The sequence below is a fragment of the Oncorhynchus mykiss genome, chromosome 12, assembly GCF_057628025.1.
Source record: "Oncorhynchus mykiss isolate SJ-2025 chromosome 12, ASM5762802v1, whole genome shotgun sequence".
NCBI classification, from domain to species: Eukaryota; Metazoa; Chordata; class Actinopteri; order Salmoniformes; family Salmonidae; genus Oncorhynchus; species Oncorhynchus mykiss.
In genome coordinates this window covers 73,771,225-73,797,208 of record NC_143033.1, presented here as the reverse complement: position 1 = coordinate 73,797,208, position 25,984 = coordinate 73,771,225, and the positions used below count along the sequence as shown (strand labels likewise).

Sequence of the window (25,984 nt, the reverse complement as noted above, 5' to 3'; positions counted from 1 at the left end):
GTGTGAATCTCTCGCTTCCTCTCTCTCTCTCTCTCTCTCTCTCTCTCTCTCTCTCTCTCTCTCTCTCTCTCTCTCTCTCTCTCTCTCTCTCCTCACCCCTCTCTTTTCACATCTTTCCTGCTCTGTTGCGTTTTACCGTTGTAAAAGGTGAGTGATGTGTGCTCAGCACAGGCTGTAGCTGGATTCAGGTATCACCCAGTGTGTGATGGTGATGAGGGAAAGTGGATGTTGGGTAATGCCTGCATGGTGTGGTAATACCAGAATCAGTGGAGTCTAACCCCTGATGACCTGTCACGGTGCTGGGACAAGCTGCAGGGCTCACCTCACCGGCCGCGCTGGCCTGTCAAATCCACCAGGCTTATGGCTGTCTGGCTCCTCAGCCTGTCTGTACTGTATGTATGCAGGACTGTGTAGCGTAGCCGGAGCCGTGACTGCTTGTCCCATTGCGTGTGTCTGTGTGTAGGCTTTCATGCTCTGATCCCTTCCTCTGCTCATCTCCCCATGAGTCACTGTGTGTTTGGAGAGATAGAGAAAGATGACGTCATCCACTCCCCTCTGTTCCGCTTTTCTTCCCTTTCCCCCACGGCCCTGTGGTGTGTGTTATTCATCGCTCCAGCTAGAGATCCATGGAGTTCTTCAAGACATTCTACTTGTTGCAGAGGATGTGGTACAAGGACTTTAGCAGAGTCGTTTGCTCTAGTACTAAGCAACCCAGACAGGCCTGCCGGTGCAGTGGCGTAGTGAATGGAGCAGTATATCAAAGTCCCACAGGAAGAGATAACCATCCCTAAGGGGACGCAGTCATCACTGTCCTATTCAACGGCACAGCAAAACACACTGTTGGCTTTCACACTCTACAGTCCTGTGCATTGGCATGTGGCAACAGCCGTATCTATCCTGTGTAGAGATGTGTGTTATTTGAGTGTCTGAGCTGTTTGTTTGTGTATGTAAGAGCAGTGTGCGGCTCCACTGCCTCTCTCTCTGAGCAGCCCTGTGTAGCCATGCTGTAGTGGGAGAGGTCAGACAGTCAGGGCACCCCCGAGGACCTCCACAGACTCCCATCTGACCCTGGGGAGGGGCAGGCAGGGCCAGGGCAGGCCTGATAGGGCTGCATTCCTACAACGATACGGGCTGGGGGAGGGAATGATAGACATAGGGTAGGAACGCATGAGAAAGGTATGGGCGATTTGGAGAGGAGCTAATGGATTCTGATCGTAGTGATGGATAAAGAATTACATATCCCGTGCAGCAACCTCCCAAGTCTTCCCTATGGGAGGTGGGAGGTAGGCCATCATGAGCCATCATAAGGTTCATAATATGAAGTCAGTGGGATATTTAAGCAATAAGGCCCGAGGGAGTGTGGTATATGGCCGATATACTAGGGCTAAGGCCTGTTCTTCGGCAAGACGCAATGCGGAGTGCCTGGATACGGCCCTTAGCCGTGGTATATTGGCCATATACCGTACGACAAACCCCCCCAAGGTGCCTTATTGCTATTATAAACTGACATGACTTTCAGCCAATCAAGTAGACATTTTATGTCAAATGGGAAATATCTTTATCCAGATCTAGCAAACCAGTCTTGTGTACCCGCTACAGTGGACCTCACAGGGTTTGTCACACTGGTTGTCTTTAAAGTTAAGTGAGGAGCATTCTCCACGTCGGACCTGTTTAAGGGTTAGCGGTAGTCAGACGAGCGTGTGACAGACAGACAGACAGACAGGGTTGATGTGAGGAGAGCGGGTGTGACGCTGCCCTTCACAGGACGATGGGGCCTGTCTCACAGCCTGCCTGTCCCCATCAGCGTCACCCCTCCATCAGGCCCAGTCACACACCCCCCATCCCCACCCACCCCGACCCCGCTGGGGGGCACTCAGCCGCCTTCACACATGGTTACCAAAATACCCCCGTCACCCCAGCGACAGCAGCAACAGGTGAGGGAGGCGAGATTGGGCCAAGCTGGCCTGCAGCTGAGCTGACCACCAGACCGGGGTCTAACTGACATCTCTGCCAGGAAACCGCCTGGAGGAAGGGAAGGGAGACAGACAGAGAGAGACAGAGAGGGGGAGAGAGAGAGATGCATGGATGGGTTTATTGGTGTGTGCATTGTGCGTGGGTCTAGGAAACAGGAATTGGAGGTTAAACGGAAGTGGCCAAGAGTAACATGTGAAAGGGTAGTCGTGACTGACTAATTACTGTATTTGATTTAGTGTCTATTTTTTTGTTATCTTGACCTTCTTGTCTCCTGCATTCTTTTTAGGACTGTGGTTTAATTGAACAACAAAGCGCAAAGTTCTCCAACCATCTCTGGAAATCAATGCAGGTGATGTAGGTTAAATCAAGACGAAAACTCATCAAAACAGTATCTGTGTGACAATTAAAATGTTGTAGTCCGCACACACCCGTGCCCAGGCATGTATACACACAGATCCCACACACCCGTGCCCAGGCATGTATACACACAGATCCCACACACCCGTGCCCAGGCATGTATGTATACACACAGATCCCACACACCCGTGCCCAGGCATGTATACACACAGATCCCACACACACGCACCTTCTGTGTGCCTGCTTTAATGTGATGGAGGGAGATCAGAGAGCAACAGCTTGACCTGCTGAGCCCTCAAGCTAATTATATTCATGGAGGGTCGGCTAATGAAACACAAGATTACCCACGCCCTTTGACCTTTAGTGCTCACAGCACTTCCCAAAAGGAGGCAGACCTGGAAACAATCTCCCATGTCCAACACGTTGCCCCCTCCTCCCTCCTCTTCCTTCCATCTGCTTTCTGTCTGAGAGAGATTCCCTCACGCACACACACATCCTCAGAGTACCATGCAGCTCAGTCTGGTGGACTCTTAAAACAGAAGAAAACGACAAGGTTTCAGTTCTCGTTTTGGTACGGGACTAAAATAGACTCTCTGAGTCGCCGTCTGTATTTTTCTTGTCCCGTGAAGAAGCCAAATGGGGAGGGACTTGGAAGCCATGGTTAAAGAGTCCAGGATGAGGGTGAAATGTGATCTCATAATTATTGCCCCTGGCGTCATCGATGTGGGCGCTAGGGAGAGGGAGGGGAGTGTATTGGATGAAAGGGAGCAGGGGGAGGGGACTGGGAGCCCATGCAGGGTGGGTGGTGGTGTGGCGGTCCATGATGTTGTGAACTGCGTCCCAAAGGCACTCTCTTCCCTATATAGTACACTGGACCCTTATCAAAAGTAGAGCACTATTTAGGGAATAGGGTGTCATTTGCGACGCAATCTTACTCCCTCTGTGAAATGGTTCACACAGCACCTTCACCTCTATATCGCCTGTTAGGCTGGGGTTAAGTAGCCTAGCGTTGGGGCAGCATTGGGCCAGTAACCGAAAGCTTGCTGGTTGGAATCCCTGAGCTGAATAGGTGAAGAATCTGTTGATGTGCCTTTGAGCAAGGCACTTAGCCCTCATTTCTCCAGGGTCACAGACAGTAATGGCTGACCCCTGGCCGTGACCCCACTCTCCAACGGTGTGTCAGGGGGAGTGGGATATGCAAAAAAACCACATTTCCAATTACACACGTGTGAAATAGGACAAATGATTCTTATTGTACCACTGGTGTCTGTTGAGTGAGAGTGAAGTAGCGCTTCTCTTCCCTCCAGCTGAACCGTCTTGGAGGTGGTTCATGTTGTACTATGCCCCGATGATTCCTGCCACTGTTTCGCACAACAACCTATATGCAAATGGCAAGAATTTGTTGGAAAGGGGGGTGAAAAACAAACACCTGCATTTATCCTTCCTTAGATTGTTTATGGCTCCCATGACACTGCCCCCGTGGTGGGGCGACCTGGTAAAGCCAAGGCCTGTTTTCGCTGGTGACTGGAGGCAGTTTTCTTTTTACGCCTGCTGTGCTTACCCTTTGATCTGGGTGGTCTGTGTACTGGTCCACAACACCCCATCTGTTACTGAGACGCTTTAACATGCTGTGCTGAGAATCCATAATGGACTAGGCATTTCATTCTTTTCAATACCTTCTGACTGCAAAAGGTTGAAATTCAATGATGTATAGGGTGTCCGCCCACTCTGCCCAGAGTGGGTGAAAACACGCTTTGGTGAAATTTCACTTCCTTATGTTCTAAAAAGCATTTTACCAAGACAAATATGTTCTGAGCCGTTCAGTGGGGTCTTTCCCTAACATATCACTAACATTATGTCCAAGAAGTGGGATTTTGTAACCGATAAAAAGAACAGAGCTATGTTGATAAAGTGGTGGCGCTTTGAGGATTTGACATGTTGTGGTGGTCATATGAAAAGTTGTTTCCGCGGGTCTCAAAAAGCAAAATGAACATGACACAAGCTGAATTAAACGTAAAAGGCTTTGAAAATAAAAAAGATTGCGTTACACTCAGTACTCCGTTGACATTTCACAGAGATATGCTTGTTTTTCTGAGAAATCGTGATGTTGCATCAGGCATCGTCTGCTACTGCCTGTCAGGTGTAAGATGGCTTTGCTCTGGGGGGGATTTATCAGGTATGTACAAGCATCTGCTGAGGTGGGGAGGGGCATACATACACACTCCTGGATGACCCTGTGACTTTCTTCCCTCCAAAAACACAAAGTAAAGTCTCAGACTTTAGACTTATTCAAATAGAGAGGATTCACAAAAAGTTCAGATTCACAGACAGTAGAGGTAGATTGAGTATCTTTCCGCCATTTAGTGTCATGAAAGATTTCGGAACTCAAGTGACAAGTGACAAGCCGATAGCTCATTATGTCTGATTTGCCTTCATGAAAACCACAAGTCATGAATCGACCACAAGTCGATTCCCACTTTATCTTTCAGTAAGGAAATGTACAGATTCATAGACATTTGGAATAGTTAATGTCACAAATGTCATTATTCCCTGTGTGTGTGTGTGTGTGTGTGTGTGTGTGTGTGTGTGTGTGTGTGTGTGTGTGTGTGTGTGTGTGTGCGTGTGTGTGTGTGTGCGTGTGTGCGCGGGGGTTATCTCACTCTATCTTAGTACACAGGTCCAATAGGGATATTGGACAATACCTGTACTGTATAGTGGTAGGTCTGCATGCCAGTTACAATGAAAGTTTCCCCATTTCTTGGCAGGAGGTATGGAACCTCTTTGCCTGTCTCTGTCTTTCAATTTCTCTCTGTTTATCTCTCTCTCATTATCTCTGTCTCCCCAGTCTTATAATCTGTAAGGATCCAGAGCTGCCCAGGAGTTACTGAGGGAGATAAGTCTAATTAGAAGTGCACTTGGCTCTGCAAATATTTCAGACAGGCTCTGCTAATGCCTGTTGTCTGCCTCTTCAAAAGAAATGAATATACAAAGTTAATTCATTCCCCCTTTTGATAAGTTTTAATGTCACGTGCACAAGTAAAGTGAAATGCCTTTCTTGCAAGCTCTTATTCTAACAATGCAGTAATCAATATCTGTAGTACTATAAAATAAAGTAAAGTAGAACAAAACCACACGAGAAGTAAAAAATAATAAGAAGAAGAACACGAGAAAGTAAGTAAGTATTGGTCAATTCCAATACGATATTTGTGTGTGTGCGTGCGTGTGCGTGCGTGTTGGAGTGTCAATGTGAGTGTGTGTGTGAGTGAATGTGTCCTGTGAGTGTGCAAAAAGAACAATAACAAAATCTCATTTGTAGCTCTATTGTAGTTTGAAATTGTGCTTTGAAGTTCCTTAGGAGTGTTTGAGGACTTAAACTATTGAAATGTTAGCCAAAACAAAATGGTATCCGCTGTCTTACAGGCCTATCATTAAACTGAGTGCTGCACTTCTAAACGGAAACAGTCCTCGGACGGCCTGCATTATATTACCATTTGTCTTGAGGACAGACCGTGGGAGCCTTCACCACGCAGTTACACAATGTAAACTGGGAGCTGAATAATCAGACAAGGAAATATACATTTTCAACATGCATCTGATTATCATCCCAAAGGCCAATGTCTTTGTGTTGCACAATGCACAATGTTATGAATCTGTTAAAAATAGCATTGATTTAGTTATTTCTTCCGGCAGTCAGGTGTCAGAGCAGGCACGGAATGGGGCATCCATGGCACTGGGCTGGCACTAATGACCAAGCCTCCGGGGGCTTGGCTTGGTGAGGGGTGAGCAGGGGAAAGAAGGGGGTGGCTGCGTGAAAACACAAATGCCCACCATGTCCTCCATAACTGGTCTTCTGATGACTGGTTATTAATGCCTGCTGTCAGGACCAGTGTGGTTTAGCACAGCCCAGAGGGAGGTAAATCAGATCCATCTTTACCTGCCAGCAGCACAGGGACAGTCTGTGTTGAGATTTTGTGTCCACAATGTACACATCCATCCACGTAGGTGTAAACTCTCCTTGCGATGAAAGGACTGCTCTGCTCTGTCTCCTAGTTTTTGACTCTCCTGGCTTATGTAATCAAAGTTATATATCAGTCTCATCAATCTGTTTTATGTGGATGTGTTTGGAAAGAGAAAAGTCAATGTGTTGCTAACGCTCTCTCTCCATATCTCTCTCTCTCTCTCTCTCTCTCTCTCTCTCTCGTTCACTCCAGGATGGCTCCAAGCAGAGGCAGGTGAGGCAGAAGAAGACTGTCTCCTTCAGCTCCATGCCCAACGACCGCAAGATCAACAGCACAGCCGCCTGCATGGCCTTCATGATGGAGGGCTGCGAGATGAAGAAGGTGCGCTCCAACTCGCGCATGTACAACCGCTACTTCCTCCTGGACCCGGACATGCACTGGCTCCGCTGGGAGCCCTCCAAGAAGGACTCAGAGAAAGCCAAGTTGGAGATCAAGAGCATCAAGGAGGTCCGTCTGGGGAAGAAGACCCCTGTGCTGCGCAGCAATGGCCTGTCCGACCAGTTCCCAGATGAGTGTGCCTTCTCCATCATCTATGGGGACAACTATGAGTCTCTGGACTTGGTGGCCAGCACGGCTGATGTGGTCAGCACCTGGGTGATGGGCCTCCGCTACTTGGTCTCATACGGGAGGCACATGGTAGATGTGGTTGAGCCTAGCCAGCCCAGCCTGAGGACCTCCTGGATCGGATCGGTGTTTGAGCTGGCTGACATGGAGAGGAATGGCCACATCGACCTGTTCAGGGCCACCCAGATCATCAAGGGACTCAACCCGGGCATGAAGGAGTCCCGGATAGAGCTGAAGTTCAAGGAGCTCCAGAAGGCCAAGGACCAGTATGGGGAGGACATTGACATGGAAACCTTTGTGGAGGCCTACTGCGAGCTGTGCACGAGGCCAGAGATCTTCTTCCTGCTGGTGCAGTTCTCCAGCAACAAGGAGTACCTGGACAGCAAGGACCTGATGCTGTTTGTTGAGGTGGAGCAGGGCATGGAGGGCGTGACGGAGGACATGTGCCGGGGCATCGTCCAGAAGTACGAGCCGTCCGCCGAGGGCCGGGAGAAGGCCAGCCTCTCCATTGATGGCTTCACGCACTACCTCCTCTCCTCGGAGTGTCACATTTTCGACCCCCAGCACAAGCGGGTATGCCAGGACATGAGCCAGCCCCTCTCCCACTACTACATCAACTCTTCGCACAACGCCTCCCTCCTAGAGGACCACTTCTGGGGCTCCTCCGACATCAGCAGCTACATCCGGGCCCTGAAGATGGGCTGCCGCAGCCTGGAGGTCATTGTGTGGAACGGCCCCGACAACGAACCTGTGGTGTACGTGGGGAACTCGGTGGCATCTCAGCTAGCCCTCTGCAAGGTCTTGGATATTATAAACCAGTATGCATTTGAGAGCTCTGAGTACCCCCTCATCCTCTGCTTGGTGACACACTGCTGTATCCCCCAGCAGAGGGTCATGGCCCAGCACATGAAGAAGATCCTTGGAGACAAGCTGTACTTGGATGCCCCCAGCTCAGAGGACCACTACCTACCCTCCCCAGAGGAACTCAAGGGTAAGATCCTGCTGAAGGGCAAGCGGCTGCCCCCAAACTACCCCGAGTCAGAGGGGGAGGTGACTGATGAGGAGGAGGGTCTGGAGATGTCCAGGAGGGTGGGAGCAGATGATAAAGACCATCTCAATGGCCTTGGCTGCAAACGGCTGAGGCTGTGTAAGGAACTGTCGGACCTGGTCTCCCTCTGTAAGTCAGTGCAGTTCAGGGACTTTGACATCTCCAAGAGGGATCAGAAATACTGGGAGATGTGCTCTTTCAATGAGGTCGACGCCAACAGGTTCGCCAATGAGTTCCCCGAGGACTTTGTGTGCTACAACAAGCGCTTTCTCTCCAGGGTGTACCCCACTCCGATGCGGATCGACGCCAGTAACATGAATCCCCAGGACTTCTGGAAGTGTGGTTGCCAAATTGTAGCCATGAACTACCAGACCCCGGGCCTGATGATGGACCTCAACCTGGGATGGTTCAGGCAGAACGGGAACTGTGGCTACGTGTTGAGGCCGGCCATCATGAGGGAGGAGGTGTCATACTTCAGCGCCAACGCCAGGGAATCCCTTCCAGGGGTGTCCGCCCAGCTTCTCCACATCAAGGTGATCAGCGGGCAGAATCTTCCCAAGCCCAGGGGCTCTGCTGCAAAGGGAGACGTGGTGGAACCCTACATCTATGCAGAGATCCACGGCATCCCGGCCGACTGTGCCGAGCAGAGGACCAAGACGGTCTCTCAAAACGGAGACAACCCTGTCTTCGACGAGAGCTTTGAGTTCCAGATCAACCTGCCGGAGCTGGCGGCACTACGCTTCGTAGTGCTGGACGACGACTACATCGGAGACGAGTTCATCGGCCAGTACACAATCCCCTTTGAATGTCTGCAGCCGGGCTACAGGCACATCCCCTTGCAGTCGCTGACGGGGGAGTTCCTACCCAATTGCACCCTGTTCGTACATGTGGCCATCACCAACAGAAGGGGAGGGGGCAAGGCCCACAAGAGAGGCCTGTCGGTGAGGAAGGGCAAGAAGGCTCGTGAGTACACCTCCAGCAAGACCACCGGTATCAAGGTGGTAGACGAGCTCTTCAGAGCATCCACCCAGCCTCTGAGGGAAGCCACAGACCTCCGGGAGAACGTCCAGGTAAGTACTTAACATTCATCATATGTACAAACTTTTATCAATTCTTTGAAGGAGCATTAAAGGCAGGCACTTTCCCTTGCATACATTACATGTGGAAATGACACCAAGTTGGGTGATGTGGAGATATTAAGCAGTCGTGATTGTCTCTCAGGCTGCATTTCCATAATGGAATACGATGAAACTGTTCAATCATTCCACGAGAGATAGAAGGAGACACCAATTAGGAGTGAGGGAGCCTGGGAAGAAATAGTATAGCACAATTAGTAGCTAGACAGGTGACCCCTTAGCACCTCACTGAATAGGAACCAAACGTTGTTGAGGTGACTCTCAGCTCGTTTTCTGTTTGTCGCTCCGATGGATAGAGAAACGTTGCTAATTGTGTTGTATTTACGTGGTGTAAAAGGCAGGAGCCATAAATGAGAATGTCAGTAAAGCTGGACAATTAAAAGGTTTGTGTAAAGTGTCATCATTAAGTGGATGATGGTCTGTGTTAGGCTCTGTGAGCACCCCCCACAGAAATGATAAATGACAAACCAGCCATGTTTCATAATAGTTTATGAACCCCCCCTTCTCCCACTAACATCACCCCTGAGATTATAAGTAGCCATCAATTTATGTTTTGTAATAGTTTATATTTAGATGTTTGTCAGGATTGGATGGCAGTTCGAGTACAGCTTGTAAATTGTTGTTGTTATGATTGAAGGACATAAAATGAAGCTTTTCTCTGTCTTGTCTGGTCTACTGTCTGTCTGTGTGATGATAAAGATGGGAAGTGAAGAGGCTTTACACGCCCTGAATACTTTGTACATCAGCTGTCTGGTTTAGACTGGCAGGCCTCTTGTCCTGCCTGATAGATTTGAGAATAGACTATTTCTCTGAATACTTTGAACTTCATCAGGGTCAGATGTCGACTCAAAGTTTATTGACATTAGAGGTCGACCGATTATGATTTTTCAACGCCGATACCGATTATTGGAGGACCAAAAAAGCCAATACCAATTAATCGGCCGATTTTTTAAAAATGTATTTGTAATAATGACAATTACAACAATACTGAATTAACACTTATTTTAACTTAATATAATACATCAATAAAATCAATTTAGCCTCAAGTAAATAATGAAACATGTTCAATTTGGTTTAAATAATGCAAAAACGAAGTGTTGGAGAAGAAAGTAAAAGTGAAATATGTGCTATGTAAGAAAGCTAACGTTACAGTTCCTTGGTCAGAACATGAGAACATATGAAAGCTGGTGGTTCCTTTTAACATAGGTCTTCAATATTCCCAGGTAATAAGTTTTAGGTTGTAGTTATTATAGGAATTATAGGACTATTTCCCTCATTACCATTTGTATTTCATTAACCTTTGACTATTGGATGTTCTTATAGGCACTTTAGTATTGCCAGTGAAACAGTATAGCTTCTGTCCCATTTCACTTCGGTTACACCAGCCTCATCTCGGGAGTTGATAGGCTTGAAGTCATAAACAGCGCAATGCTTGACGCACAACGAAGAGCTGCTGGCAAAACGCACGAAAGTGCTGTTTGAATTAATGTTTACGCACCTGCTTCTGCCTACCACCGCTCAGTCAGATACTGTATGCTCAGTCAGATTATATGCAACGCAGGACACGCTAGATAATATCTAGTAATATCATCAACCATGTGTAGTTAACTAGTGATTATGATTGTTTTTTTTTATAAGATAAGTTTAATGCTAGCTAGCAACTTACCTTGGCTTACTGCATTCGCGTAACAGGCAGTCTCCTTGTGGAGTGCAACGAGAGAGGGGCAGGTCGTTATTGCGTTGGACTAGTTAACTGTAAGGTTGCAAGATTGAATCCCCCGAGCTGACAAGGTGAAAAATCTGTCGTTCTGCCCCTGAACGAGGCAGTTAACCCACCGTTCCTAGGCCGTCATTGAAAATAAGAATGTGTTCTTAGTTGCCTTAAATAAAGGTATAACATTTTTAAAAATCGGCATAATCTGTGCCCAATCGGCCCTAATTAATCAGCCATTCCGATTAATCGGTCGACCTCTAGTTGACATTGCTTTATATCCCAGGTAGGTTATGGGCTTTTTAACTCCATCAACAACACTTGATTTGCCGAGGAATGGAATGGACCTGGTTCCTTAATAAACCAACTGCCACAGCTCTTGGAAAATAAAAGCTGATTCTAAAAATGTGGAAACACGGAGCATCATAAAACTCATTATACATTTCTCTACTTGTGTCTTCCCTCTATTCTTTCTGAGCTCCATTTCTACTATCTTTCTTAATTGGATTTCCTTCTCTACTACAGTAGCTCAGGGGCACTTATTGTTTCATGTGATGGATTTAGGCCTATTTCAAATCATTTCAAACTGACAGTAGTTTAGGCTGCATAGTCCATTTCCGTCTATCGCTTAGCACTGTAGTTGCATCAACTCGACAATAGCTCTCTTTTTTTCTGAAGAAGAAGGATATTTTCTTAATTAATATTTCTGCAATGATAGTTTGTTGTGAATGGCGTTCATGCAAATATGTTTTCTCAAGGGTTGAGATGGTAGTTTACATAAAGAAGAACTGCAGTGCACACCCAGAGCTAGGTCTCAGCCGAATTCAGAACAGTACTTATTATGATGATTGGCAGCCATTTTTACACGGTCTCTCCAAGCGCTGAAAAATCTATTGTAGTACCAGTAAATAACAAATGTATGATTATTAAATGTTGTGTTTGTTAGCGAAAGAAGGAAACTAGGTCACTATGTATCTTCAGTCTGTGATCGGTATGAACCCAGGTACGTAGAGCTACCCACTTTCTCAGCTCCCAGATGCTCTGTTTTCAAATCACTATCCCAGATATTTGCACGATTGACTCCTGATCTCAGGTACTATACTTGGTGATCCTCTCAGAGCCTTTAGGACTGTCTCCACCTGTTGTTGTTCTGTCTCAGCCTAAACCCCAACATTGCTGGAGAGCTGTGATAGGTCTGTTCTCCCGCCAGCCAACCTCAATCTAGGCCTAAGGACATGGCAAACAAGAGCCAAGAACCACAATAACTAAGCAGGGGATGTGATTAGAGATCCTGTGGCATGCTGTCATACATTTTTCATTTGTGGAAATTGATGCAGATGATCTTGACTCTCTATTTTCCAAAAAGGGTATCTGGTTTACCCAGGCACTGTTACAGAAAAGGAGATGTTGTTGTGTTCCAGACTGAAAATGAATACTGTAATTTTGGGGAATAGTGTTCCTTACTTATAGTGTCGGTACGGATGTGATAAGTGGAGGGTAATTTTCAGGCAAATGACCGGATACAGTCTATACCAGTAAATAGTAAGTTTAGAGAAATGTTTTCTTGTGAAAAGCAGCTGGACATATTTGGGGACTCGATACAAGCCTCATGCAGTTGTTAAATGTAGATGGAAGCAAGATTCCTGACACAGATACTGTCAGCTAATCATTTTGTCACACTTTATTTGGATAGTCCAGGTTTTCCGTCTCTAGATGCTCTACAGATGGGCATACTAACTGCTTGATGAGGTTACGGTTAGGTTGAGGTTAAGAAAAAGGATTAGGGTAAGGGTTAAGGTAAGGGTTAGGGCTAGGGTTAGGGTAAGGACTACATTTAGGGTTAGGAGAAGGGTTAAGGTTAGGGTTAGAGCCAGGGTTAGGGTCAGTAGGTAGTTGAAATGTTACTGATAGTCTGTAGATAGTCCGTCTCTAGATGCTCTACAGACTATCCAAATAAAGTGTCACCAGTAATTTTATTTCAAATCTGCTTGTGTGTGAGTCAGAAGTTGTGATTACACAATGTTCAAAATAGGCCAGTGACAATGACTCAGTCTATGCTAACACCCCCACATGAAATCGGGGGGGGGGGTCTGTACTAAGCATGGAAATGATACACAAGCGAGATATGTTAGTTGTGACGTTTTTGTGTGCATGCAGGAGCTATTCATTTTTCTGTCATAATACAAAGTTTTAGAAGCCAATTACGATTAGGCAACTGGTACAGCAGGTGACCAGATCTGTGTGTGTGTGATGGTGTTTTTGCCAGCATGCACAGCAGCTGCCCTGCTTCCTGAAAGGGAGATGTAAAATGTCCATCTCCCTCAGAGGAACAGCAATAGAAACGGGCAAACAGCCTTTTCAATAGACTGAAAAGAGAGGCCTCAGGCCTGATGTTGAGATGGATGGCGTCAATAACGCACTGTGGTTGGCATCAATGCTTTCTTGTAGATGGTCTCCCCAGATGGACCCTGCCTGTACCCGTAGTATACAGTTGAAGTCGGAAGTTTACATACACCTTAGCCAAATACATTTAAACTCAGTATTTCACAATTCCTGACATTTAATCCTAGTAAAAATTCAGTAGTAACAACTTTTCTATAGGATTGAGGTCAGGAATTTGTGATGGCCACTCCAATAACTTGACTTCGCTGTCCTTAAGCCATTTTGCCACAACTTTAGAAGTATACTTGGGGTCATTGTCCATTTGGAAGACCCATTTGCGACCAAGCTTTAACTTCATGACTGATGTCGTGAGTTGTTGCTTCAATATATCCACATACTATTCCTTTCTCGTGATGCCATCTATTTTTTGAAGTGTACCAGTCCCTCCTAAAGCAAAGCACCCCCACAACATGATGCTGCCATCCCGTGCTTCACGGTTGGGATGGTGTTCTTTGGCTTGCAAGCCTCCCCCTTTTTCCTCCAAACATGACGATGGTTATTATGGCCAACAGTTCTATTTTTGATTCATCAGACCAGAGGACATTTCTCCAAAAAGTATGATCTTTGTCCCATGTGCAGTTACAAACTGTAGTCTGGCTTTTTTTATGGCGGTTTTGGAGCAGTGGCTTCTTCCTTGCTGAGTGGCCTTTCAGGTTGTGTCAATATAGGACTCGCTTTACTGTGGATATAGATACTTTTGCATCTTCACAATGTCCTTTGCTGTTGTTCTGGGATTGATTTGCACTTTTTGCACCAAAGTATGTTCATCTCTAGGATACAGAACGCGTCTCCTTCCTGAGCGGTATGACAGCTGCGTGGTCCCATGGTGTTTATACTTGCGTACTATTGTTTGTACAGATGAACATGGTACCTCCAGGCATTTGGAAATTGCTCCCAAGGATGAACCAGACTTGTGGAGGTCTACAATTATTTTTCTGAGGTCTTGGCTGATTTATTTTGATTTGCCCATGATGTCAAGCAAAGAGGCACTGAGTTTGAAGGTAGGCCTTGAAATACATCCACAGGTACACCTCCAATTGACTCAAATGATGTCAATTAGCCTATCAGAAGCTTCTAAAGCCATGACATCATTTTCTGGAATTTTCCAAGCTGTATAAATGCACAGTCAACTTAGTGTACGTAAACTTCTGACCCACTTGAATTGTGATACAGTGAATTATAAGTGAAATAATCTGTCTGTAAACAATTGTTGGAAAAATTACTGCACAAAGTAGATGTCCTAACCGACTTGCCAAAACTATAGTTTAACAAGAAATTTGTGGAGTGGTTGAAAAATTACTTTTAATGACTCCAACCTAAGTGTATGTAAACCTCCGACTTCAACTGTAAGTGAACGTAGAGGTTGTGGTGCTAGGGGCAGGAGGACCAAGAGACGAGGGGAGCCCCATCCCATTGGATGATATAACCACCTGTAGAGGAGACCAGAGCTGGCAGCTGGAAGCGTCACACAGTGTTGTCTGGGCTCCATTAAATAGCCTCCTCTGCCCTGAGACACACAGGACAGAGTAAAGAAGGGAGACTTAAAGTGGACTTCAAGTCTTCATCGAGAAGGCCTGTGTTGAGGGTGCATGGTAATGAGAGAAACCTCAGCACACACTGTCACAGCACCAAAATAGCACCACAATAGCACACCCATTCATGCGTAAATGCATACATGCAGATTGATACTGTATAGTGCAGTTCATTTTTATTTTATTTATTTTTTCTCCCCAATTTCGTGATATTCAATTGCGATCTTGTCTCATCGCTGCAACTCCCCAACGGGTTCGGGAGGCGAAGGCCGAGTCATGCGTCCTCCGAAACATGACCCGCGAAATCGCACTCCTTAACACCTTCCCGCTTAACCCGTAAAGCCAGCTGCCCGCCACAAGGAGTCGTTAGAGCGCGATGATCCAAGTAAAGCCCCCCTGGCCAAACCGTCCCCAAACCCAGACGATGCAGAGCCAAATGTGCACCGCACTATGGGACTCCCGGTCACAGCCTGTTGTGACACAGCCTGGGACCGCTGCGCAACTCGGGAGTATAGTGCAGTCTTTTAATTAAAATGTTGGCCATACACGTAAACACACACAAGTCACTCTGGCCAGCTGTAAGTCACTCTGGATAAGAACATCTTTTAAATGACATTATTTGTTCTTTTTTGGCCTACAATCACACCCCGTAACACGCATGGAATGGTATTAAGAAATGCACTATCACACTTCAGTGACCTCTGACAGAGAGTGATTGATCATCTCAAAGAACTACTTTTCCAGGTGATCTACCCTAAACAATAGCAGAGTGAAGTGTGTTCCTCTCACAGGGGATTGGAGAGGAGGAGAGTGGGAGAGGAGACTGGCAGTTACAGGCTCTGTAGGAGTGGCAGGAAATCCATTCAGGTTCTTTAGGATTTAACTCTCCCTTTCCTTTGTGTGTGTGTGCCTTTGTGTGTGTGTATGTGCATACACTGCGTGTGTGTGTTTGAGACAGAGAGAGAGAGAGAGAGATAAATGGAACAAACACCAAATAGAGACTGCATGCAGAATGCTGAAAAAATATCATCCATGTGCAATGTAGAACACCAAATAATGCATGCAGAGCAGAATTAGGCCGATATCCGCTAATGATCAAAATCCGGAAAAAAGACGTTAAATTCTACAACCACCTAAAAGGAAGTGATTCCCAATCCTTCCATAACAAAGCCATCACCTACTGGGAGATGGATCTGGAAAATTCCCCTAAGCAAGCTGACACATTGGAAAGAATTAACAAAAAAACTGAGCAAACTGGAATGCTTCTTTGGCAGTAAACAGAGAGTACACAGTGGCAGAATACCTGACCACTGTGACTGACCCAAACTTAAGGAAAGCTTTGACTATGTACAGACTCAGTGAGCATAGCCTTGCTATTGAGAAAGAGAAGACAGGCTATATGCACACTGCCCACAAAATGAGGGGGAAACTGAGCTGCACTTCCTAACCTCCTGCCAAATGTATGACCATATTAGAGACACGTATTTACCTCAGATTACACAGATCCACAAATAATTTGAAGACAAACCCAATTTCGATAAACTCCCATATCTACTCAGTGAAATACCACAGTGTGCCATCACAGTAGCAAGATTTGTGACCTGTTGCCACAAGAAACGGGCAACCAGTGAAGAACAAACACCTTTGTAAATACAACCCATATTTATGCTTATTTATATTCCCTTTCGTACATTAACATAACTATTTGCACATCGTTACAACACTGTATATAGACATACTATGACATTTGAAATGTCTTTATTCTTTTGGAACTTCTGTGAGTGTAATGTTTACTGTTTCTGTTTATTTCACTTTTGTTTATTATCTACTTCACTTGCTTTAGCAATGTTAACATATGTTTCCCATGCCAATAAAGGCCTTGAATTGAATTGAGAGAGATTTAGAGAGAGAGAGAGAGAGAGAGAGAGAGAGAGAGAGAGAGAGAGAGAGAGAAATGCCTATGTATGTTTCCCTGCTGAGTGTTGACTGGAACACTGTAACAGGCAAGCAGGCAGACGGCCCCACACTCTGTTCCTGCGGCATGCGTTCCAGTAAAGGGCCTGCTGCCTTCACTCCCAACTCCAAACTGCAGTCCGGACAGTGAGAGAAAGAGATTAGAGAGAGAAACAAGAGAGGGAGGGAAAGAGAGAGAGAGAGGAAGAGAAAGAAAGGGAGAGAAAGAGAGAGGGGAACAAAAACAGCAGTGAAACCAGACACGCAGTTCTCATTTGGGGAATGTAATGTTGGAGGGGTGGAGGAAGGGATGAGGATAATTAAAGACAGTGGCTAACTGTTCTGTTTGGTTCTGTGGCCCTGTCTGCAGTCTGGATACAGTATGGAGTTTATAGAGCAACAACAACCACACACTCAGGTGCGTGTACTCACACAAACATACAGAGACAAACACAGGGGCGTGTACTCACAATAACATACAGAGACAGACACAGGGGCGTGTACTCACACAAATATACAGAGACAGACACAGGGGCGTGTACTCACACAAACATACAGAGACAGACACAGGGGCGTGTACTCACACAAACATACAGAGACAGACACAGGGGCGTGTACTCACACAAACATACAAAGACAGACACAGGGGCGTGTACTCACACAAACATACAGAGACAGACACAGGGGCGTGTACTCACACAAACATACAGAGACAGACACAGGGGCGTGTACTCACACAAACATACAGAGACAGACACAGGAATGTACTATGCGCACACACAGGCACACAGAAACACACGCACGCATGCACAAACACTCACACTCTTCCGCAAACACACACACACTTGCACGTGCACACACACACACACACATCTACACCTACACTACAGTGAGTAAACCTATACACATTCCCCATTCAACAGTAAAAGCCTCTCTCCTTGGCTGTGCTTCCTCAGCCGAGGGTGTTAATAGCTTTAGTTGAGGCTGTGTGTGCATACAGATGCCTATGTCCAGGAAGGTCGGCCCACAGCCATCCTCCAGGGGGAGAAAAGAGCCTTTCTCCTGGGCCGGAGGTCCTGCAGGGGACACAGCCCCGTTCCCACACTGCCTGGCCTACACTGCCTGGTTTGTTGACCGCTTCCCAAATACCATCACCACACACTCTCCCTCCCTCAGTCTGTTGTTTCTCACCCTCCTTCTTTTATTCTCTTTCCCTTTTTTCCCCCTCTTTTCCTCTTTGTCTTACGACTGGTTTTCCCCACTTGTCTCTCTTTCTCCCTCCCTCCCTTCTTCCTTCTCTATCCCTCTCTTCCCTCTCTTTCCTTCTCACTCTATCTTTCCAATTTTGGTCTCTGTCTTTCATCCCTCATTGCTTTTTTTCTTCCCCTGTTTATTTGGGTGGGCCAGTGAATGGTGATATATTGTGTGAATAGCCTGGTGGGCCCGAATCAGGGCTCAGATTCCCATGCTGGAGAGAACAATGCTGGGCTGTGATGTGAACAGTCACGCAGGGCTGGCGGTGCAGGCAGAGAGGCAGGCGTTGTGGCAGGGCCAGGCCAGGGGAAGTGAGAGGAGAGAGGCTGGTAGCAGAGCAAGGCCAGGCAGCCTGCGGTGGAGGCTCCAGGGCCGCGTTGCACCACTGAACAAGCAGGCTGTGATGTCATGGGAACCGCTAGGTTCACTAATGAACACAAACGCAATCAGGTCTGTTCTTTCTCTCCTGAGGTTTTCTCTGACCTGAGGAGAGTATCAGGATACGGTGGACCACATTTATCTCATGTGTAGAGTACGGTCTTGTGGGACATTTTGGTCACAATGATTACTGGTTTTTAAGTTGCTGTGGGCAATGTAGTAATAATGGTAAACTTGGCCCATGATCACCATAGAATCAACGAGACATCCTCTCTGTGTTTGAATTGGACCTTGGGTCCGCTACCTTACAATCCCTTTCAATATTTACAGATTCCGTGATGCTAACCCTCATCCATGATCCTCTCTGTTTATTTACCAGAATGCCATGGTGTCGTTCAAGGAGCTGTGTGGTCTGACGCCGGCGGCCAACATGAAGCAGTGTATCCTGACCGTGTCCACGTGGCTGATGAACAGCGAGCGAGCGCTCAGGGTGACCGTGGACCTGAGTCAAGCCTACCCCACCATGGAGGCCCAAGGCCCCGTCCCCGAGCTGCTCCGCAAGGTCCTCAACGCCTACGACATGGTACGCTATAGCAGCACCACATAGGCATAACATGCACTGCAGAGCTACCGCTCTGTTCAGGTCTATGTTGTATTCAGAGAGATACGCTTTGTGGGTAAATGCTAAACGAGTAATGCAAGCGCAACGTTCATTGACGGTTCATAGGCGTGTGAACGTTATTCACTAAAAAGGTGCTATGAAATGAAAAACGCATCACAACCTGGTAAGGTGACAAGCTACAACACCCCTGTGCACTATACAGTCTTTAAGAGTCTGTTGCACACTATGCCTTGAAATAATACTATCAGTGTAGGAAAATGTTATAAATTGTTAGCACATTATGACACAGCAAGGCAACATGCCACAGATGACCTCCACCACAGGGAGTGAACAAACCATTTCCTATAGCTACTGCAGCGCTGTGATAAGCACTAATTAATTCGGGAGCGGTTCGCCCTGCTGCGCTTCCGCGCGGCATCCCATCCCGCGCATGTGCCTCCCCAAGCCGTCACTCTCCATCCTGGCTGCTGTCTGATCTGTGATAACAACCAGCTTATTCATTATTCACCAGGCACCTACTGGTACAGGCCAACACAGGGGTGGTTAAAATCCCCCCCCCCCAGCGCTCAGAGCAAGTCAACACCCCACTATTCCACCCCCCTGATGGAGATTGGTTTGACCTATTGAACTGGGTCATCAGAGAGGAACTGTTGTGGTGTTGTAGCTACATGACATTACCGTTCATATCCCAGTCACTCCTATTGCCGACACCTAGAGTGCAACAACCTCATATAAGTTCCATGACTGAGACTCTAAATAGCTTTGTATTTTAATCAGCTTTCTCCCTCGGCATGCTTGTCTTTGAGTACCTCTTATGGCCCCGGTACATTACATTCACATGTGAAGGGCTTTAATGAAGAGCCTAAATGAAGGGCCTAAAAATAATTCCACTGCTGTTCCATTGCAACATTCCTGTGCTCCCAGCCTCCCAGCGTTAGCTAGCAGAGTTCCGACAGCTGAGGAGATGAATCTACAGTGAGGCTGAGTGTGTCTGAGACAGAGGCTGCCTGTCCTGAGCACAGGGTCTGTCAGCTGAGTGTTACTGTGTGCTTCCAAAGATTAGTCCATTGGCACATGCCCCAATCTCAAGAACAGAGGCTCCAGTGTGTGCTGGTGTGTGTGTGTGTGTGTGTGTGTGTGTGTGTGTGTGTGTGTGTGTGTGTGTGTGTGTGTGTGTGTGTGTGTGTGTGTGTGTGTGTGTGTGTGTACCAGCCCTAGCCATTAAGACATTAATGGTTGTCCTCACGTGGGCTGGTTGGACGCAGGCGCCGTAACCTAGGAGTGAACTGAGGATCAGCAGATTGGAACTCTGTGGTCAGCGCCCCTGAGGCCAGTCCAGAAAGACCCAGCTCAGCCTGAGCCAATGGGAGCCAGCCCCCTGTCCTGTCTGCTGACCAATATGATCCCAGAGCCAGTGGTCCTGTACCAGCCCACACACAGTGGCCTGCTTCTTGTCTCTGTGCTCTTAACTAAAGTGTGAAACTTCATTAGCGTTCTCCTGACCGCTGGGTCAGGCCAGCTGCTTCTCACTGTTCGTGGGAGGGAGAGGCTCTAAAAGCAGAAGGTTTTCAGATCAGGCCACAGCTAAAGCTGTAAGGCTGGCTCAATGCTTCCAGGAACACAGGTAGGGGACCAGATGGGGGCTGCATCACAAAATGGCACCCTATTCCCTATGTAGTGCACTACTTTTGGCCAGAGCCCAATGGGTCCTGGTCAAAAGTAGTACACTAAATATGGAACAGGGTGTCATTTAGGATGCAACCAGACTGTTCTCACCTCCTGTCCTCTACTGTGTCACCACATGATCAGGACTCTGTCATCAGTTGCTGTGTGTGTGTGTGTGTGTGTGTGTTATGTCTGACTGTGTGTGTGAGGGGGTGCATGTTTTTTGTCTTACTCTGTGTGTGTGTGGGGGGGTGCATGTGTTTTGTCTGACTCTGTGTGTGTGTGTGTGGGGGGGGGGGGGTGTGCATGTGTTTTGTCTGACTGTGTGTGTGTGTGTTTGTCTGTGTGTGGGTGCATGTGTTTTATTCTGACCGTGTGTGTGTGTGGGTGCATGTGTTTTGTCTGACTCTGTGTGTGGGTGTATGTGTTTTGTCTGTCTCTACCTCTGTGTGTGTGGGTGTGATTCCCAGGGTCTGGCCATAGCAGAGGGAGAAAAATGTTTGTAAAGAGCCAATGATCAAAGGACTTTGAGAAATGTTGACAATCTCTTCCATCGAATGTCTCTGAGAAGAATTTCCCTTTAGACTTTGTTATTCATTATTCCTATAGTATTCCCCCATGTTTGGCTACGTGTACATTCAATGATAATTCTGTGTGATTATTTTCTAAGAGGTAGTGTTTCCATTGTCCTGTTTAGCCATCTCTACAGTAGGACTCATGACATAAGACACAGGAATTGCTTGATGCTGTACGACCTCACTTCCTTTTGCATAATCTTGTCCCCTGTTTATTTCTCTATAGATGATTCAGACGAGCCGGACGCTGATTGAGTCAGCTGATGTGGTCTACTCCAAGCTTACACAAGCACAACGGGCAGGTAAGGCTTTGTAGTATTCACTTTACAGGTCAGCACAAACAGATCAAATCAAATCAAATCACATTTTATTTGTCACATACACATGGTTAGCAGATGTTAATGCGAGTGTAGCGAAATGCTTGTGTTTCTAGTTCCGACAATGCAGTAATAACCAACGAGTAATCTTTTTAAAAATGTTTTAAATTTTATATTTTACCCCCTTTTCTCCCAATTTCGTGGTATCCAATTGTTAGTAGCTACTAACAATTTCGTGGTATCCAAAGAGGCGAAGGTCGAAAGTAGTACAGGCTCGGTCGGGAGAGACGGAGGTCGAAAGTAGTACGGGCTCGGGAGAGACGGAGGTCGAAAGTAGTACAGGCTCGGTCGGGAGAGACGGAGGTCGAAAGTAGTACAGGCTCGGTCGGGAGAGACGGAGGTCGAAAGTAGTACAGGCTCGGTCGGGAGAGACGGAGGTCGAAAGTAGTACGGGCTCGGGAGAGACGGAGGTCGAAAGTAGTACAGGCTCGGGAGAGACGAAGGTCGAAAGTAGTACGGGCTCGGGAGAGACGGAGGTCGAAAGTAGTACGGGCTCGGGAGAGACGGAGGTCGAAAGTAGTACAGGCTCGGGAGAGACGAAGGTCGAAAGTAGTACGGGCTCGGGAGAGGCGAAGGTCGAAAGTAGTACAGGCTCGAGAGAGACGGAGGTCGAAAGTAGTACGGGCTCGGGAGAGACGGAGGTCGAAAGTAGTACAGGCTCGAGAGAGGCGAAGGTCGAAAGTAGTACGGGCTCGGGAGAGATGGAGGTCGAAAGTAGTATGGAGGCCCCAACAAATTCTTATTTTCAATGACTGGGCAGAACAACAGGTTACTAGTCCAACGCTCTAACCACTAGGCTACCCTGCCGCCCCAGTAGTTAACACCACTACTCTTATGATTAGTGCCATGGGAGCTTTAGTGACCACAGAGAGTCAGGACACCCATTTTAAAATCCCATCTGAAAGCCAGCACCCTACACAAGGCAATGACATATTCTATAACACCACTTCCAGCAGCATCTGGTCCGACCAGGACCAACCCTGCTTAGCTTCAGAGGCAAGCCAGCAGTGGAATGCAGGATGGAATGCTGCTGGCCCAGGAGATAGAAATACATGTGGGGATTTCATCATAGTCACTGTCATTGCTGTCGTCATCCAGTAATTGACCATTTATCTTCGTGGACTCAGCCCTGGGTAGTTAACACGTCAGTCGGCATGTGAATTCACTCACCGAGCAAGACGGCATTGAATGGAACAAGAGGAGTGAATAAACTGAGTGAATAAAGAGGACAGGGAGGACAGTAATAGATAGAAAGATAGGATGAGGGAGAGAATGGAGGCAGGGGATCGTCAATGCTGTTTCTTTTTTTGAATGGCTTGTGGACAATCGCGGTGACTAAGGCTTTTGGTGTGTGGTTGTAATTGACTATAATGAGATCTTTTAAGTGCAAAATGGCTCCTAATTAGGGGGCCAATGATTGTCTTTCTCCTGGCTCCCCATCCTCTGCGCGGGGCTGTAATTGCAGGTTGCCCCCACTGCAGTACTGAGCGACTGCAGACAGAAAGTCGGCTGCAGACAGACAGCACTCCTAAATGGTAGAGAAGATAAGATGAAGATGCATCAGGATTCCTGATTTATCCTCATTATGTTTGTTTACCTACAGTATTTGTGCCTGCCCGCCTCTGAAGGCGAGACATAACACAGATAGTACATCTGCACTTGTAAGCCCATGGATATTAAACAGATGCACGTAAACCAGCAGCGAGGGCACATGTGTACACCTCCTAACGTTTTTATTTGGACAGTGAAGCAGCCTGTAGGGAGGAGGTCAGAGACCTGGCAGTGTGGTGCCAGGAAAACAACCTCTCCCTCAACGTCAGCAAGACAAAGGGGCTGATCGAGGGCTACAGGAAACGGAGGGGCGAGCACGCCCCCATCCACATCGGTGGGGCTGTAGTGGAGCGGGTCGAGAGTTTCAAGTTACCTCCACATCGCTAAGTAATTAACATGGTTCACACACACCAACACAGTTTTGAAGAGGGCACTACAACTTCCCTTCCCCCTCGGGAGGCTGAAAAGATTTGGCCTGGGCCCTCAGATCCTCCAAAAGTTCTACAGCTGCACCGTTGAGAGCATCTTGACTGGCTACATCACCGCTTGGTACGGCAACTGCAAGGCACCCGACCGCAAGGCACTACAGAGGGTGGTGAGTACGGCCCAGTACATCACTGGTGTCAAGCTCCCTGCCATCCAGGACCTCTATACCAGGTAGTGTCAGAGGAAGGCCCAACAAATTGTCAAAGACTCCAGCTTTGTTACAGAGGCATAAATATCACCCCCTGGTAATGGTGAGAGGTTCGCATGTCTTGGGGGTATGATCTTTGACATTGTAACTTTCTCATCATTATTCACAATTCATTCAGGATTATCTGTAATCATGGTAGTATCCACATTCATTTATTAGTGTTTAGAAACATATTCTATTCTTATTTACAATGCAAGTGACTCCAAAATAACACAATACATTATTTACCATTCATTTCTATTGGGCACAGCGTAATCCAAAACACAACTTAAACAAACGGCAAATGCATCCAACAACTTTGTTGTCACAAGCTTGATGTAATCATTGCGTGCTAAGAATATGAGACCAAAGGCAAACATTTGGACTAAATTGAAGACACTGTAAGTGAATTTGTCCAAATACGTATGACTCGATACATAAAGTGCATTGACCAGTTGCCGGAGAGGAAGGAAACCACTCAGGGATTTCACCATGAGGCCAACGGTGACTTTAAACAGTTACAGAGTTTAATGGCTGTGATAGGAGAAAACTGAGGATGGATCAACAACATTGTAGTTACTCCACAATACTAACCTAAATGACAGAGTGAAAAGGAGGAAGCCTGTACAGAGTCAAATTATTCAAAAACATGCATCCTGTTTGCAATAAGGCACTAAAGTAATACTGCAAAAAAAAGTGGCAAAGAAATTAACTTTGTCCTGAATACAAAGTGTTATGTTTGGGGCAAATCCAACACAACACATCACTTAGAACAACTTTCATATTTTCAAGCATGGTGGTGGCTGCATCATGTTATTAGTATGCTTGTCATCTGCAAGGACGAGTGTGTTTTTGGGGGGATAAAAAGAAACAGAATAGAGCTAAGCACAGGCAAAATCCAAGAGGAAAAGCTGCTTTCCAACAGACACTGGGAGACAAATTCATCTTTCAGCAGGACAATTACCTGAAACACAAGGCCAAATATACACTGGAGTTGCGTACCAAGACACCATTGAATGTTTCTAAGTGGCCTAGTTACAGTTTTGACTTAAATCGGCATGAAAATCTATGGCAAGACATGAAAATGGGTGTCTAGCTATGAATGAACAAGCAACTTGACAGAGCTTGAATAATTTAAAAATATATATAATGTGCAAATATTGTACAATCCAGGTGTGCAAAGCCCTTAGAGACTTACCCAGAAAGACACACAGCTGTAATCGCTGCCAATGGTGATTCTAACATGTATCGACTCAGGTGTGTGAATACTTATGTAAATTAGATATTTCTGTATTTAATTTTCATTAAAAGTGCAAAATATTCTAAAAACATGTTTTCAGTTTGCCATTATGGGGTATTCTGTGTATATTTGTGCAGGAAAAATATATACATTTCATCCAGTTTTTTATTCAGTCTGTAACAACAACGTGGGAATAAATCAAGGGGTTTGAATACTTTCCGAAGGAACTGTATATATACAGTGCCTTGCGAAAGTATTCGGCCCCCTTGAACTTTGCGACCTTTTGCCACATTTCAGGCTTCAAACATAAAGATATAAAACTGTATTTTTTGTGAAGAATCAACAACAAGTGGGACACAATCATGAAGTGGAACGACATTTATTGGATATTTCAAACTTTTTTAACAAATCAAAAACTGAAAAATTGGGCGTGCAAAATTATTCAGCCCCCTTAAGTTAATACTTTGTAGCGCCACCTTTTGCTGCAATTACAGCTGTAAGTCGCTTGGGGTATGTCTCTATCAGTTTTGCACATCGAGAGACTGAAATTTTTTCCCATTCCTCCTTGCAAAACAGCTCGAGCTCAGTGAGGTTGGATGGAGAGCATTTGTGAACAGCAGTTTTCAGTTCTTTCCACAGATTCTCGATTGGATTCAGGTCTGGACTTTGACTTGGCCATTCTAACACCTGGATATGTTTATTTTTGAACCATTCCATTGTAGATTTTGCTTTATGTTTTGGATCATTGTCTTGTTGGAAGACAAATCTCCGTCCCAGTCTCAGGTCTTTTGCAGACTCCATCAGGTTTTCTTCCAGAATGGTCCTGTATTTGGCTCCATCCATCTTCCCATCAATTTTAACCATCTTCCCTGTCCCTGCTGAAGAAAAGCAGGCCCAAACCATGATGCTGCCA

At 46.4% G+C, this 25,984-nt stretch overlaps 1 protein-coding gene across 2 annotated transcripts in view; it reads left to right on the top strand.

Moving 5' to 3' along the window:
* Positions 1 to 25,984, top strand: part of LOC110538191 (inactive phospholipase C-like protein 2) — a 102,305-nt gene that overhangs the window by 58,081 nt on the left and 18,240 nt on the right. For both annotated transcript variants that reach the window (XR_016485240.1, XM_036938251.2), the window contains exons 2-4: positions 6,543 to 9,032; positions 18,748 to 18,951; positions 21,457 to 21,532. Coding sequence is in view for 1 of the 2 variants with exons in the window: in XM_036938251.2 (XP_036794146.2) it covers positions 6,543 to 9,032; positions 18,748 to 18,951; positions 21,457 to 21,532 (2,770 nt within the window). In the remaining variant the exon portion in view is untranslated. The remainder of the gene's footprint in view (positions 1 to 6,542; positions 9,033 to 18,747; positions 18,952 to 21,456; positions 21,533 to 25,984) is intronic.